Source organism: Theobroma cacao, chromosome 7, assembly GCF_000208745.1.
Source record: "Theobroma cacao cultivar B97-61/B2 chromosome 7, Criollo_cocoa_genome_V2, whole genome shotgun sequence".
NCBI lineage: Eukaryota > Viridiplantae > Streptophyta > Magnoliopsida > Malvales > Malvaceae > Theobroma > Theobroma cacao.
Genome location: NC_030856.1, coordinates 8,816,380 through 8,833,013, shown reverse-complemented (window position 1 = coordinate 8,833,013; position 16,634 = coordinate 8,816,380). Strand labels below are relative to the sequence as shown.

General features: G+C 35.7%; 1 protein-coding gene across 13 annotated transcripts; it reads right to left on the bottom strand.

The window, feature by feature from the left end:
- Positions 1,954-16,391, bottom strand: LOC18594447 (putative disease resistance protein At3g14460). 13 transcript variants are annotated; one of them, XM_018124815.1, is made up of 16 exons: positions 12,184-16,391; positions 11,990-12,081; positions 11,860-11,896; positions 11,255-11,309; positions 10,515-10,803; positions 8,907-8,969; positions 8,721-8,799; positions 6,475-6,700; positions 6,108-6,192; positions 5,891-5,946; positions 5,707-5,792; positions 5,176-5,343; positions 4,456-4,575; positions 3,841-4,014; positions 3,237-3,313; positions 1,954-2,972 (listed from the first exon to the last, which is right to left on the bottom strand). In XM_018124815.1, the coding sequence occupies exon 1, from the start codon at positions 16,313-16,315 to the stop codon at positions 12,245-12,247; it is 4,071 nt and encodes a 1,356-aa protein (XP_017980304.1). In that variant the 5' UTR covers positions 16,316-16,391; the 3' UTR covers positions 1,954-2,972; positions 3,237-3,313; positions 3,841-4,014; positions 4,456-4,575; positions 5,176-5,343; positions 5,707-5,792; positions 5,891-5,946; positions 6,108-6,192; positions 6,475-6,700; positions 8,721-8,799; positions 8,907-8,969; positions 10,515-10,803; positions 11,255-11,309; positions 11,860-11,896; positions 11,990-12,081; positions 12,184-12,244. The 13 variants fall into 13 exon arrangements, with proteins under 13 accessions (XP_017980304.1, XP_017980303.1, XP_017980307.1 ...); XM_018124814.1 differs by lacking the exons at positions 5,707-5,792; positions 5,891-5,946; positions 6,108-6,192; positions 6,475-6,700 and adding exons at positions 7,317-7,420; positions 7,502-7,803; positions 8,086-8,311; XM_018124818.1 differs by lacking the exons at positions 5,707-5,792; positions 5,891-5,946; positions 6,108-6,192; positions 6,475-6,700; positions 8,721-8,799 and adding exons at positions 4,307-4,348; positions 7,317-7,420; positions 7,502-7,803; positions 8,086-8,311.

The following is a 16,634-nucleotide window of genomic DNA, read 5'->3' as shown; positions in this document are numbered from 1 at the left end:
GAACCCAAACGCAGGGTATGGTAAATGTGTAATATTAGCAGCAGAAAAAGCAGGACATAAAGAGCCAAGGAAGCTGTTACATGAGCTCTTTGCATCTCTGTATGCCAACTTATACAACAGTAAGGGATTTTCCATTGGTGAGGCATAAGGTAGCCTAATAAAAGCTCACCTCTGCTTTGAATTGGTTATAGAGTCAATAGATTACAACTCCAGGCTAAATTTCATCCTTGCTGCTTCATACTCTTGCTCAGATTTCTGCCTGCACAAGTAGACTAAAACTTGGTTGCCATAAAAACTTTAATTAATTGTTATCAAAGTGCAAAAAGAAAAGGGAGACATACCATATATCTACAAGCATGGTAGTTTCTCTGATTTTTGCCCTTTTTCCCTTCTATGATCTCAACTAGTTTTCCATAATTCCTCCTGTAACTAATGAGTAATATTCAGTGGGTGTGGAAACAATATTATTTGACTGCTAATGAAAAGTCAATACAAAATTAGAATTTTACAGAGTACCACAATTACAGACCAACTTTATTCCCTTTCCTCACTTCTTTGAAGATAAGTTCAAAATTGTCAAGTCCAGAAGTGCTCGGTTAAATCTAAATAGCAATTGCCGTCTGCAAAATATATTGGAAGAAATTGAATCACCTCTCTAGAATCTACTTCATGTAACAACACTAGATTATGGCTTTTCAAGTACTAAGTTCATGATTTGTTTGATAAGTTTCTAAATTGACCAAGTCACTAGGATAAATATAATCTCCATAAAATGTCTCCAAGAAAGTGACGTTGAAATTACCTTGAGTAAGCCATGTGCTCCAAGACAAGTTGAAGACGCACATATTGGTCCATAAGGTATGTTTGGCTTTGCCGGCTTCTAGAGCAAGTTCACTAGCTTCCCTAAGGAAGATGATGCCTGACACCATCAAATCCACCCTGAAACTACGAAATACATAGTTAAAAAAGAGGGAAAAATATTAGAGCCATTAACAAAGTAGAAACTTACGAAGAGCATGTTTGGTTTAGGTTTTTTTTTTTTAACTTAAAAGTTATTAGGAAGTTTTTATGAAAATAATATATTTTAAAATTAAGTTAAAACTGTTTGGTAAAATAAATTATATAAATTTTAATTTTGATTAAAATTATTATAAAGGGTATTCATATTATATTTTTTTAATATTTTAATATTATATTCTTTTTTTTAACAGCTAATACTATTACTTTTTTATATTCAAAATAATTTTTCATGATTTTTTTAACTTTTTATATTAAAAACCATGGAACCTCAATTTTGTATAAACATAAAAAATTTAATATAAATACATAAAAGTTAAATAGAGATAGATAAAAATGAGAGAGATGGAGAAAAATTTTAAAGAATAATGCTACTTTATTTTGATTTCAACTATTTGATGACTATTCACATATGGTATAGAAGTAATGAACAACGAGTTTATTGGTATTTATTTTTTGTAAAGTCAAGTGAATAATTAATAGATTTTTTTTTCATAATTATTATTCATATTTAAAAAATATAATTTTACCAATATTTTTAAATTTATTCACACGTTAAATTTTCAATAGTGAAAATTCTTGCTGAGTAAAAAAAAAAAAATTGAAAATTCTAGGCCTTAATCTTATGGCAGACAGAAATGGCATTATGTAAGATGAGTTCATCATGCAAGTTTTGCTATTTGTTGTTGGGTTGGGAAGGAGGCTGCAGAGTGGAAAGGTTGTCTTTGGCCCTTAATTAGCTTTATTCTTGTATAACTTCAATTTCATCTCCCAATGTATGCTTCTACAAAGGGAAAGAAGAAAGTTTCTAAATTATTTCTGTTAACTTTAGTTTGCATCCATCAGCTAATCCCAAACACAAGCTTCTCCAGGTGCTTTCTTGTGTTAGCATTTGGTTTCTTTCGTTCTTAACGAATGAAGCATGCAATCAATGTGTAAAATATAAAAACTTACTGGTAAAGTTATGGACTCTTGTGATGTACTGCTTGAGTATTCTTGTGGCGGCTTGAGTTGGTTCTTATATATTGGGTTCATGTACAGATAACAAGCAATCTCCCTGTGACTACACTACCACCCAAAAGCGTAAAAATATACACAGCATAAAACCTCTAATAACAGGCCTGGTAGAATGGCGCCCAAAGGGTGGAGATAAACTAATAGCCTGCTGAACCACCAAGCCATGAACATGCCAGTTCTACACACTAAAGAGTCAGCAAGGCCGTTAACTTCCCAACAGATATTACCAAAGGAGACTTCACCAATGTCAGCAATAAGTGGATCAATCTAATTGAAGGTAACACACACACTCCATGGGCAATCCTCAAACTTTTTCACCCAAGGCACAACTACCGTCGAATCTCATTCAACCACCAGCACCTTTTTCTCTTTCCAATATGTCCTAGAGAAAATTTCCAAAGCAAATATAGTATTATATTTCAACAACATTGGTCTAGCACACCAATTTGGCCAGAAAACAAAGCTAGAATAGAGCCAGAGGAATCTCTTAACACTCAACCGCAGCCAGCAGGTCCACGGAGATGTTACTGGAAGGAAGGGGAGCAAGCCACAGAATCCTAGTCCGAGAACAAGATGCCATCAGCCAAAGGTCTACGCCAATGCAGAGAACAAAGCTTACAACGAAAAATAATCTCGTCCACCCACCTCCGTTTCTCATTAAAGCCAGCCTCATATCTTACTAGCCATGGAGAAGCAGCAGAATAGGAAGTAAACCACCAGAGTAATCCAGAAAAGGCTCAAACGCATTGCAACAGGAATCTGATGCAAAGGGGATGAGACCAAAATAGCATCATCGGAGAAAGTAACTTGCACCAGGACTGCAAGAAAATTGACATAAATATAGAACATAATTGCAATCCTCCTCAACCTCTTGACACAAGGGTCCCAAGCAGTGCTTAGGTGAAAGAGGCATGCCTGAGTATCTGAACCTGCCATCACTAAAATATTCTTGTGGTTACATTTTAGACATGACTCTTCCTGAACTTATGCAATTACATTACATAGGAAAATATGAGAGACCTGAGTAACATAAGAAAAAAAGGGAAAGTAGCAGCAAAAAACATACAAATGATCCCTACATTTTCAATCTACTTCCCAAGAAAGGTCAATAACTTCTTATCATGCTGCATTTTCAAGTATTAAAATTAAAATTTAATTAACAGTTATATATAGAAAGGGAACTGAAGTGAGGTGTTGCCCACCTTCCCAATTGGGAGACCTCAGGTTCTGCAAATATGTGGTGATTTTACTATTGGCACTCATTTCCCTTTCTCAGGAGCTATAAACAAAAAGCAAAAAAATCAAATATTTTCAGACATTCGATGACAATAATAATAAGTATATCTAAAGTATACTTCACTTTTCCAAGAATTCCCCATTATGCTATCTCATTATTTATTGTATATGGTCAGACACAGTTAGAACTAATACATTTTTGAAACTCAGATGAGTTCTAAAATTCTGCTGACATCAACTAGATGCAAGTAAATATAATTGGAGATATGCTTTAGAAATAAGACAGATATGTGTGAACTATTATATGAAACGATGAAGTAAAAATCATAAAGCAAAGCAAAAATCTCACCAGTTGGCTATAATTGAATTTCTGTGTTTGGATCGTAGAGATTAGCTCCCTGATTGCATAACCATTACCTGGTTAGGACACATCACCTGAATACAAATAAGTATCCTTTAGCAAACAGTGATAAACTTTATTGATATACCAATTAGCATCCCCACTCTCACCCCCATTCTCATTTCCCCTAAAAGAATGTATATGAAAAATAATGCAGTGAAAGTAGGTACAAGTGGCCTAAAGACTTCATCAGCTTTTTATTTCCCATGAATTAGTGCTGTAGAAAACTCCATGGTAGTGCCAGATCAATAATTTGTCACAACAATCCATTCTGCTTTAATCTTGGCTCAGTAGCTGTTGCACAACCCATCGATTGCTTCATAAAGTGATGGATAACGAGTAGCCTGTTAGAAAAAAATTGCCACAGTTATGACTTTAATAATCACCATAATCCACAATAACAAAAATCCCAACAATGGCAGCCTGGTCGCAAATCACTATGCTTTCATGAATTTTGTATGGTGACTTGACAAGTTATCATGCCCACATCCGTTATCCATGCTCATGGCATTTCTTTTACAATAAAATATCAGGTTGAAAGAATGCATAGGTCCAAATTCCCAATATTAATGAAGGAACATAAAATACCAAGAAGAAAAAACAGAATAACTATTAATATAAAAAATTGACACTAACACTAGTAGGAAACTTGACATTCAGCTTCTTTGGTTGTGGCACCTGGTCAAACAATGTGGCCTCAGGGGTAAGACCATGACATCATGTTGACATTCTAGTCAAAAAACAATAAAATAACTTAGCTATTCCCAACCATTCATGAGACTTACGTGGGACTAAGGATGAGGCACCAACAGAGGTAAAACATTTTTAGAACATCTTGCATCAAAACTCCCGTCTACCATTGTAACGCTCCTTTTTGGCACAGGGATGACACAGACAAGAACCTTCTGAAAAGCCAAAGAACATTACTGATTATACAAAATGAAGGCATGCACTATACATATCCAATAAAAGGAAAAAGGTGTTTTGATCTGCAGAAGTTTTAAGCATTGCCACAGCCAAGTGACAGAGAAGTTAGATCGCTATCAGCGAAACAAGAAGATTTAAGGCCTGCTCATGCATTATGGCTTAACATCCATCAGATGATAGCCATAAAAATTCAGTTTATTTCCTGTATTGAAATTTGTTGGATCTCTTTATTTGCCAAAGAAGAAGATAAAAGAGAAAGGACGAAGAGTAGGAAAAAGAGATTAACATTTAGCTTGAATCTATTATACATCTCATAATCTCAATTCAAAAGCGCAAGAAAATTAATCCTTCTGAAGTCCAATACCATAGTATACAAACTTTATATAGCATAATCATGAAAAAGAAAAAGAAAACTGAAGCTCAACTAGTTTATGGCACATTACAAAGTCTATCTATGAAAATTTGTTAAGGGATTAGTGTGAATCTATTAGTGATGATACTACTGATGAATTTGAAGAAGTTTCTTTGCAAAGAGAAATGATAAATGAAGAGCAAATTTTTTAATAAGTTATTCTTACCCAACTGATTCATAGTGTTAGAAAAGAAAATCTTGACTGTCAATGACATTGATTGCTCTTTAGGTGATGACATGTTGCAATGATGTATGTTAGCATTGGTGCTGCCGCTAGTGACACTTTTTGCCTCTAGTGATACTTTTTGGGTCATTTGGAGGGATTGAAGACTCACTGGGATTGACATAGAGAGATTAGTGTTGAAGGCTGAAGAAGCAACATGCAGGGCATGGTAATATGTAATATTAGAAGCAAAAAAAGCTTGGCATAAAGAGCCATGAAAGCTGTTACATAAGCTCTTTGCATCTCTGTGTGCCAAGTTGTACAACAGTTCTGGTGTGAAAAAATAATTCTACGCATTACTTGAGAACTGCAATGTACTTTCAATCAGGGTTCATCTACTTAAACCTATTGTGAATGAGGGTCACACTATTGAGAATGAAGATGAGTAACTAATAGATATGCAAAAGGTTATTTATCATAAGGGCTGTCCATTGGTGAGGGATATTATCTTAAGGTAGTCTAATAAAATCTCACCTCTGCTTTGAATTGATTATACAGTCAATAGATTACAACTGGAGGTTAAATTTCATTGTTGTTGCTTCCTATGGATGCTCAGATTTCTGCATGTACAACTAGACTAAAACTTGGTTAGCATAAAAACTTTAATTAATTATTATCAAAGTGTAAAAAGAACAGGAGGATTTTCCAATTGACATACCATATATCTACAAGTATGGTAGTTTCTCTGATTCTTGCCGTTTTTCCCTTCTGTGGCTAATAAGTAATATCCAGTGGTGTGGAAACAATATTATGTGACTGCTAGAGGAAATTCAATACAATAATAGAACTATGCATGCATATATCATTTAGAAGAAGGGATTGTTTCTATTGGTGAGGCATATAATCTTAATATAGTCCAATATATAAAAGCTCACCTCTGCATTGCATTGATTTTATGGCCAATAGATTAGAACTGGAGGCTGAATTCATCCTTGCTGTTTCCTAATCATGTTCAGACTTCTGTATGTACAAGTAAATCAACACTTGGTGATCATACAAGTTTTAATTAATTGTTCAAAGAAAAAAAAGGAGAGAGGATTTTCCCATTGACATACCTAGGATTGAATTTACAAGCATGGTATATTCTGCTTTTTTCGCTCTTTTTCGATGAAAAACAACAAGTTTTCACTGTTCCTCTTGTGGCTTATAAGTAATCTGTTATTACTTATTAATACAGGAGATATCTCTAATCACTTCATCTTTTATCCCTTTTTATAGATTAAGGCAATTAAGTATACAAACCTTTGAGGAAGGAGATGCTCTGAAAACCCTTGCAGTGCTGGTATTCCAAATTTAGGAACTTCTTGGTGACAAGGAAAGTTTGAAAGGTGGCCGGCTGCATCGTTAGCACCACCAATGGGAAGTTGTCCACGACAGATTCGTATGTGCTCTCCCCAATGTAATAATGGTATACAGATTTTAGCAGCAGAGATCCAAAGTAACATTCAGTTGGTGGGGACACACTCCTCTAAGATGGAAAATCCAATACAACATTAGAATTTTATGGATGAAATTTATTTGCTTCCTCTACATTGTCTCTACGAACTCAGAAAGCAAAAAACTAAATACAAGAACATTATAATACTAAAAGAAAAGAAATTAGTTCACTGTTCAACATACTCAAGGGAAGCATAATTGGCATGGTATAAAGAAAGTTGATAACATAGAAAAGGAAAGAGAGACTTGGATTTTCTTTAACAAAATGGAAATCTCTTGAAATCAAAACAAATATGCTTCTGTATAAACAACTAACAATTTCACAAGGCAAGTATATATGTAATTTACCAAATTAAAACCCAATTTTGTCCATGAAACTGCTTATGTACTCTAACAATCACTTTTCCATTCTTTAATGTACATGACATTTCTTTTAATGGGAATGTACATGACATATAAAAGCAGAGGAAAATCAACTCACCTTTCATCCTTGAACTTTTTAATCAGTTTCGTAAGCCNATTGTGAATGAGGGTCACACTATTGAGAATGAAGATGAGTAACTAATAGATATGCAAAAGGTTATTTATCATAAGGGCTGTCCATTGGTGAGGGATATTATCTTAAGGTAGTCTAATAAAATGCTCACCTCTGCTTTGAATTGATTATACAGTCAATAGATTACAACTGGAGGTTAAATTTCATTGTTGTTGCTTCCTATGGATGCTCAGATTTCTGCATGTACACACTAGACTAAAACTTGGTTAGCATAAAAACTTTAATTAATTATTATCAAAGTGTAAAAAGAACAGGAGGATTTTCCAATTGACATACCATATATCTACAAGTATGGTAGTTTCTCTGATTCTTGCCGTTTTTCCCTTCTGTGGCTAATAAGTAATATCCAGTGGTGTGGAAACAATATTATGTGACTGCTAGAGGAAATTCAATACAATAATAGAACTATGCATGCATATATCATTTAGAAGAAGGGATTGTTTCTATTGGTGAGGCATATAATCTTAATATAGTCCAATATATAAAAGCTCACCTCTGCATTGCATTGATTTTATGGCCAATAGATTAGAACTGGAGGCTGAATTCATCCTTGCTGTTTCCTAATCATGTTCAGACTTCTGTATGTACAAGTAAATCAACACTTGGTGATCATACAAGTTTTAATTAATTGTTCAAAGAAAAAAAAGGAGAGAGGATTTTCCCATTGACATACCTAGGATTGAATTTACAAGCATGGTATATTCTGCTTTTTTCGCTCTTTTTCGATGAAAAACAACAAGTTTTCACTGTTCCTCTTGTGGCTTATAAGTAATCTGTTATTACTTATTAATACAGGAGATATCTCTAATCACTTCATCTTTTATCCCTTTTTATAGATTAAGGCAATTAAGTATACAAACCTTTGAGGAAGGAGATGCTCTGAAAACCCTTGCAGTGCTGGTATTCCAAATTTAGGAACTTCTTGGTGACAAGGAAAGTTTGAAAGGTGGCCGGCTGCATCGTTAGCACCACCAATGGGAAGTTGTCCACGACAGATTCGTATGTGCTCTCCCCAATGTAATAATGGTATACAGATTTTAGCAGCAGAGATTCGAAGTAACATTCAATTGGTGGGGACACACTCGTCTGAAATGGAAAATCTAATAAAAAATTAGAATTTTATGGATGTAATTTTTCCTTTCCTCTCCATTCTCTACAAACTCAGAAAGCAAAGGACTAAATAAATGAACATTAAAATACTAAAAGAACAGAAAGTAGTTCACTATCCAACATACTCAAGGAAAGCATAATTCGTGTGGTTTAAAGTAATCACGTACAAAGAAAATTGATAATATGGAAAAGGAGAAAGAGAAATTTTCTTTAACAAAATGGCAATCTCCTGAAATCAAAACAAATATGCTTCTGTATGAACGAATATATAACTTACCAAAAAATAAAACACAATTTTGTCCATGAAACTGCGTATATATTCTAACAATCACTTTTCAATTCTTCAATGTACATGACATAAAAAAGTAGAAAAAAATCAACTCACCTTTCATCCTTGAACTTTTTAATCAGTTTCGTAAGCCAAAATGATGAATCAACAAATTCACACCAAGAGGTGTTTAGACCTGAAGTTAGAGGAGCACAAGTGTTTTAATGGTTAAATGTTGTGGATTGATGAGCATGCTATGCTTAAGTGCAAGTGAAATGGAAAAAGAAAATGAGAAGCTTGTACCTGATCTTTGAATAGAGCTATATATACGAACTGCACTTTGTAGCTTTCAAGCCTCCAATGTGGCTGTAAATTAATTATATATCATCAATAACATATCAGACTTACTATTATCTTATGTATCTAACAAAAATTAAATGAATAAATAATCAGAATTCAATTATCTGGCCTATCTTTCAAATGGTTTAATACCTTTTGACTTTCAATTTCTAGATTTCAACTTCTTTGGGATAATTTTGTTCATTATTGTTTTCAACATGAGGTATGTCCTTTATCCCTTTTGCACCATTCTTCTAGAAAAGGACAATCATCAATCTGAAAATAGCAAAGTGCGAGAAGCATGTCTTTTTCTGGAAGAGATGTGGGCTTAGAGCAATCAGTGATCTCGAAAGACCAAAGAGACGTGAGGTTTTGAAAGCCATCCGAGGATAGAAATTTCAGGTTGTCGAAATCACTTATGTTGATATCGCAGAGAGGGGGAGGCAGCATCATTCCTATCGCCTCTTGTGGAAACAACACCACATCTGGACATTCTTCACCATTAATGGACAGTTTTTTGAGAGAGCTGAGTCTATGCAATCCCTATTAAAGTAGTGACCTACAAATATTGGGTGATGTGATGTCAAGTGATGTTAGGTCGGTAGGGAAATCCTCTTTTGGAAAAGATATGTCAGCTGAACAGCCAACAACCGTAACTGGCTTAAGAGAGGTGAAGTTGTGCTAGTATCTTCTTCTTCATCCACCAAACACTGTAAATTCTTGCCATCTTCATTTCTCAATCTTCTTCAAGTCAGAAGCAGGTTATTCGTTAAAACAGAAACCATGCTTGGGCATTGGCAATCTGTATATCTGCAAGGAACATGACCAAAGCAAGACCTTTGGTAGCCTCCATCCATTCCTTCAATGCAAAGAGATTCCAACAGTGGTAATTTTCCAATTGCAGGTAAGATCTGCAATTTTACAATTCATGATATTCAAGGACAATAAATTCTGTAATGAAGAATCTACCATCCAAGTTGGAAATTTGGTAGTCCCATAATTATTATGGTGAGCTATTTTAGCTCTTTATGATGACCAAAAAAGTTCTCTTGGCTTTAGTGGGAGCTCACATTACTTGTCTAAGGCTACCCAAGCAGAAGCAGCCGAAGGCAGAAGCAAAAACCTTAGTTTTTGCTGTTATAAATTTTGAAGAGTTTGTACCAGGGATAAAGGAAATGTTATCCTTGGTTTCTGCTGGATAAAAAAAAACTTAAGGATATGCATCCTAAACTCTCCATGAAGAGACCAAAGTTTGCCGGAAAAACAAAGAGGGAAAACAAAACTCAAAAAATACCAGAACTTCAGCTCTTCATACATCACTTTTCATTAAGAGAATACATATTTATATAATCAAGACACTGAACAAAAGCATCTTCAACTGCTCACACTATTTGACACATTGCTTCTAAAAATAAACTAAACATAAAATATTTCAACTAATGCTGCATAAACTGTCATTATAAGGCATGGTGACAGATTCAAAAAGCCAAATATAACTAAGAAACACAAACTAGCAAGTGCACAAATGACCAAAGAAATAATCAAACATTTGGTGAGCAAAAAGTAACTGACCCTGACTCCAACCAAGCTGGTTTCCAAATGTGTAGAAACTAATCCCCTGTGGCAGCAATGCAGCAAAGACAGCCATAATTCAACGAGTTCAACACCACTTCTTCAACTTCTTTATTTCTTGCATTGTTATCAAAAGTTGCAATCCACTTCCAACTCATTGAGGCCTGGGCATCAATCAACTTAGCTTCCCATGCATCTTGAGCTTTAACAACAATCTCCGAGCCTGAAATAGAAATCTCACCCTTAAGATTCCACAAATTCTTCATCTCTCATATCTGATATCCACCACCTTCACCCAAAACAAAATTAGACAGTTTTTAAAGATTGGTTAGTCCACCAATTCCAAAGGGCATTGCTTTCACTGAATTTGTATGACTAATGTCAAGATGATGCAATTTGACTAGAATTTCTATTTTTCAGGGTAACTTTTCTAACTCGTGACATCACTTTAATTGCAAGGTGTCTAAATTACAAAGGGTACATATGAAGTCAGGTAAAGTTTTGTTTTTCACTGGTATGCGACGATTTCTATTTGCAATCCTATCCAACTTTTTAAGTGCACATCAAACGCATCCCTAAGTACCTAGATTATCTGAAAGTTGAGGATGAAGGTTAGAGAGAGTTCCAACTCAAACTTTTAAAAGTTATACATCAAATGGTTTACTTAGGAAGGATTTTCTCATTGTTGCCTAATGGCATGCCACCATTTAATTGTATTGATTATTAGGTCAACAAATTACCTTTGAAGGCCAGAATTCATTCTTCCCTTATTCAGATTCTTGTTCAGGTTTCTGCCTGTACAATTAAATGAACACTTCGTTATCATTCAAAATTTAATCAACTATTTGAATGGGATGTGGTATATCTATTCACTGAATTTTTTCCAAGTTTGCTTGTGAGATCTAATACCTATTTCCTTTTCTGCCCAGATAATGAGTAATCTGTTATTCACACAAGCATAAGACATGCAGAAAATTAAAGTCTGTTAACGAATTAAATGGAGCATCTAACCTACATATATCCAATCTTATATTCCTTTCCTCTGTTTTCTTTTCTTTTCTTTATAAAGCAGTTCCTCCAAAAAATTAAGAAAAGTAAGATAGATTGGAGTATGAGAAATTGTCACACAAAGATCAAATGAGAATGATGTGAAATTAAAAGAATAAAGTGAAGGATGTCCTCCAGGTATAGGCAAGTAAAATAGAATTGGCAGACTTTGAATTCGTAAAAAATACACCAAATTCATCATAATAGAAATGAAGAAAACTCAATAGTATTCTATTAGAATTTCAAATCGTTATCAAATCCTAAAAATGTAGATGAGAGTTGCAGAGAATTAACTGACCACTCCATTCATCAGCCTCTACAGCATTTTCATAGGTCTGAAAACGAAAAAAAACAAAATCAACGATGAAGTTGAAGAAAAACCAGTTGGGTCCTGTAGACTGTTGTTGTATGTGCATGAGTCTACTAACCAACAATTAATTACACACTGATTCTGCCATTTAGATGAAAAAGTGAGAAGCCCAGTCTCCCACCAAGTTTCCTTCTAAAGCTTTTGAATTGCCTGCAAATAATCAGTAATGAAAAGAAATATTATTATTAGTTTCATTTTGTTGTTAAAAATGAGCAGCTTCTAAATTGCCTTACGTTTCAAATGGTTTCATACCTGTGATTTTCACAGTCAACTTTCAATTCAACTCCTTTGGGTGTCAAACTCAATCAAAGAATCAGAGATAATGACTTTCAACACAAGGTACGTAGGCTATCTTGGACCACTCTCGTCCTTTGTTCCTTTCGCATTCTTCCTCTAGCAATGGACAATCAATAATTAATAACATCAAAAGCGAGTGAAGCCTGTCTTTTTCAGGAAGAGATGTGAGCTTAGGGAAACAGATGATGCGCAAATGATGAAGAGAGCTGAGGTTTTGAAAGCCTTTGGAGGATAGGCATTTCAAATTTTCGAAATTTACAATGCTCAAATCGGTGAGAGAGGAAGGTAGCATCATTCCTATCTGCTCTGGTGGAAACGCCACCATATTCGGACATCCTCTACCAGTAATGGTAAGTGTTTTAAGAGAGGTGAGTCTATGCAATCCCCATTCAAGTCGAGACTCATAATTTCTGGGCATTGAGATGGAAAGTGATGTTAGGTTGGTAGAGATACCCTCTTCTGGAATGGATATCTGATCACCTGAATCATTCTCAACCTGCAATTGTCGAAGAGAAGTGAGGTTGTGCATGCAATTCGGCAGGGCTCGCAAATTTTTACAGTTAGAGATCCAAAGGTTAGTCAAATTGGTGGTGGGCAAAAACCCTTCCAACGAGACTAGATTTGAACATCGAGTTATTTGAATACTCTGAAGATGGTTGAGCTTGTCGAATCCTTGCGGTAAAGATTTAATACCACACCCCCAGATATAAAAAAATTCAAGACAAGCGTTTTCGTCAATTGCTTCTGCAATGGATTCGAGCTCTGGGCAGACAAAAAGGTTAAGATATTTAAGCCCTATGGGTAACTTGCCACTTTCTGATAAGGAAGCTAGCTTTGAGCAACTCGAAAGTTCAAGATGTCGAAGCCTAACGGGTAATGATAATGATATTAGAGATGGACATTCACGAATATACAAAAACTCAAGAGGAGATATGTTAGTGATGCTTATATTTTCTCCTTCATCCACCAAACATCGCAAATTGTCGCAATTTACCATCACTAACTTCTTCAAAAGCGGGGGTAAGTTGTTCTTTGCAAAACAAACTATGTTTGGGCAGTTTTGAATACTCATCTCTGTAAGAAATGGGAGAAAATGCTTTCTTATTCTCAAAGATTCCATATGGAGACCAATTTGCATTATTTCCAAAGATTCAATATTCCAAAGATTCCCAACTTGAAACAGCTCCTCTTCTGCCTCCTCTACCTCATCTGGCTCTAACAACACAAGTTGTGGACATTTATAAATTTCCAATTTACGGACAGAGCCCAACAGTCCCAACTTCTTTAGCAATAAATATGTCAATCCCTCACAACTGTCAATCTTACAATGCTCCAATGTTGTTGATGTTGATACCAGCCTTTCTGTTGCAGTAGAAAACTTTACAACACTTGAAAGATTGACTCCTTTTATTGAGAGAAAGTCTGCATCATCTCTGAGCACCAACTCTGCACATGCATGTATTATTAATTCAGACAGCTTTGGAAGGTCTGAAAGTGAAACCACCATTTGTGCACAGTCACGAATTTCAAGCTTCTCCAAGGAACGAAGATGGTTAGGCAACCTTCCCAACAATTGAGGGCAGTTTTTGATGGAAAGCTCGATGAGGCTAGGGAATTTCTCAACTTGCTCATCAACTAAGTCCCATTCCTTCCATCGTGGCATATTCTCAAAGCTCAAACTCTGTAACAAAGCAAATACATTTGAGTGATTCTCCCCATAGAACTCAATGCCAACCTTTTTTAACTCATCCATTCCAGCAATAGAAAGATTCTTCAACAATGGTAATTTTCCAATTGATGGTAGTGATACGCAATTTTTACAGCCCTTGAGAACCAAAGACGACAAATTTTGTAATGAAGAATTCATCCAAATCGGAAATTTTGTACCACCATAATCCTGAATGAAGAGCTCTTCAAGCTTTTTATGAGGTTCAAGCAAATTCAAGACCTCTTCTTCAATTTCTTTATTTCTATTATTATCAAATTCTCTACTCCACTTTAGTTCTAATGTGCCAAGGCCAGACTTATATATTAACTTAGCCTCCCATGCATCTTGAGCATTAACAATGTTCTCTAACCCTGAGATACAAAGCTTACCCTTCAGATTTAACAAATTCTTCATCTCTTGTATATGATGTCCATCACCTTTGCCCAAAACAAAATCAGATAGTTTTCGAAGATTGGTTAAGTTACCAATTCCAACCGGTATCCCTTTCATTGAAGGTGTATAAGTGATGTCGAGAACACGCAAATTGACTAGAATTTGTAAATTTGAGGGTAGATTTTGAAGAGATCTACACCCATATAATAGTAAAGTTTCTAAATTATAAAGGGCGCAAATTGAATCAGGCAAACTTTCAATTGTAGTATGAGAAAAGTCCAAGTAGCGCAAATGTATTAAGTTTTGAAAAAAGTTTGGTAACTCAATGATGCGATACCCTTTCAAAGAAAGAACTCTTAAGCACCGAAGTTTGGGCAGCAAATCAAAGAGGACATTGTTACTTAAATAACAATCACCTTCAGGTGCCCATGACGATCCAGGAAACTGTAGAAAGGTTCGTAAATGCTTTGTTTGATTGAAGGCTTCAAACTTTTTCATTCCATCAAACCAACCACGAACATAAGATGAATGTCGAGTACCTTCCGAAAATCTCAACTGTTTATCATTCTCCAATTTGGAGCATATTTCCCCTGCAACCGATTGAGCCAGATCATTGACAAGATCATGCATTACAAATCGAGACTTGTTCCTAGTAGATGTTTGAAAAAATGACCTTGATACTAGATCTCGAAAATATTGACTACCTAGAACTTCGAGTTGAGTTCCAAGGCTTGCTGGTTGTAGAAAACCTTCTGCTTTCCATAACAAGATTATCTCCTCCTCCCCAAATTCATAATCCTTATGGAGTATAGAGCAATATGCGAAGCATCGCTTCAAATGTGAAGGAAGATGATGATAGCTCAATCGTAAAGCAGGAATTATGCTACATTTCTCTTCTGGTATGCCCCATATCTCGCTCTCTGATATACCTTTCCATGCCTCATAGTCCAGTCTAGTGCGTAGTAAACCACCGATGGCTTTAGCTGCCAAAGGTAAGCCGTTGCACTTTTTCACTATAATTTCCCCAACTTCTTTTAATTCAGGATGCCCACTAAAATCATTTGCTCTTAATGCATGCTGAGAAAATACAGATAGACAATCCTCCTCTGATAACTGTTGTAGTGGGTAAGCTTCAACAGTGCCCATAATAGAAGAAACATCGTGACTCCGTGTTGTGACGAGAATTTTGGTTCCAACTCCAAATGGAGAGAGTAGATTGGTCAACTCCAGATAACTCTCATTCCAGATATTATCCAAGACAAGCAAAAACTTTTTCCCAGCCAGCTTCTCCTTCAACTTGACTTGAAGCAAATTGAGATCATTAACATTGGTACAACAATCAGGAGCGATTGACTGTAAAATTGTCTTCGCTATCTTAATGGCATTAAAATCATCAGAAACGCACACCCATGCCTTGTCATCAAAAGAATTTTGTATACAAGTATCATTATAGAGAAGTTGCGCAAGAGTTGTCTTGCCAATTCCTCCCATGCCAACGATGGGAATCACAGAAGCTTCATTGTCAGTGCCATCATTGCTCAAAAGCAATTCAAGTAATGCTGCCTTTTCTTCTTGCCTACCGTACACCTGAGTTTCATCCACCAAAGAAGTAGGCTGAAGCCTTTGTATCATTCTATCGGACCTTGATCCCTCATTAATGCCTCGCAATTCCAATTGAGTTCTTTTTGTGGCCAAATCATTTATTCTAGCACTGATCTCTTTAATCTTGGACACCATCTTCTTATTAAACATGAAAGTTTTTGAAGAGAAACAAGCATGAATGATCTTTTGTACCTTATTTTTTATGCCTTGAGGTTCCTCCAAGGATGTCAACTTGCGCCCCAAAGCTTCAGTGGCAAACTCGTCCAAAATGTCATCGACATCGTAAGCCAAGTCTTGAAGATCGGCCAACCAGTTCTTCACATACTGATCCTTCATCTGCTTCCCCTCGGCATCATCAAGCACGGCACGGATATCCCGCAGCATCTTTTCCCACTCGTTGAGCTCCTTGCGGATCTGCTTTTCAGTGACAAAGTTGAGGAAATCAGAAGAGGATAACTTGCCAAACAGCCATCAAAGAAAGCTGTGAGAGCAGCCTCCCCAACAACAGACATGATTGTTTTACTCAGGAAAGAAAGAGAGAAATCAAAAATGGAGATTGAAGTGCGTATGTGGAAAAGAGATGTATTTTGCTGTGTGAAAGTTAAAGGAGTTTGTGAGGGTAGCTTAACAATTGAGTAAGGTATTGACTTGGAGTCGTCGAATTCTCATTCGAAGAAAGACCCCATGTAGTTTCTTAGAGGCC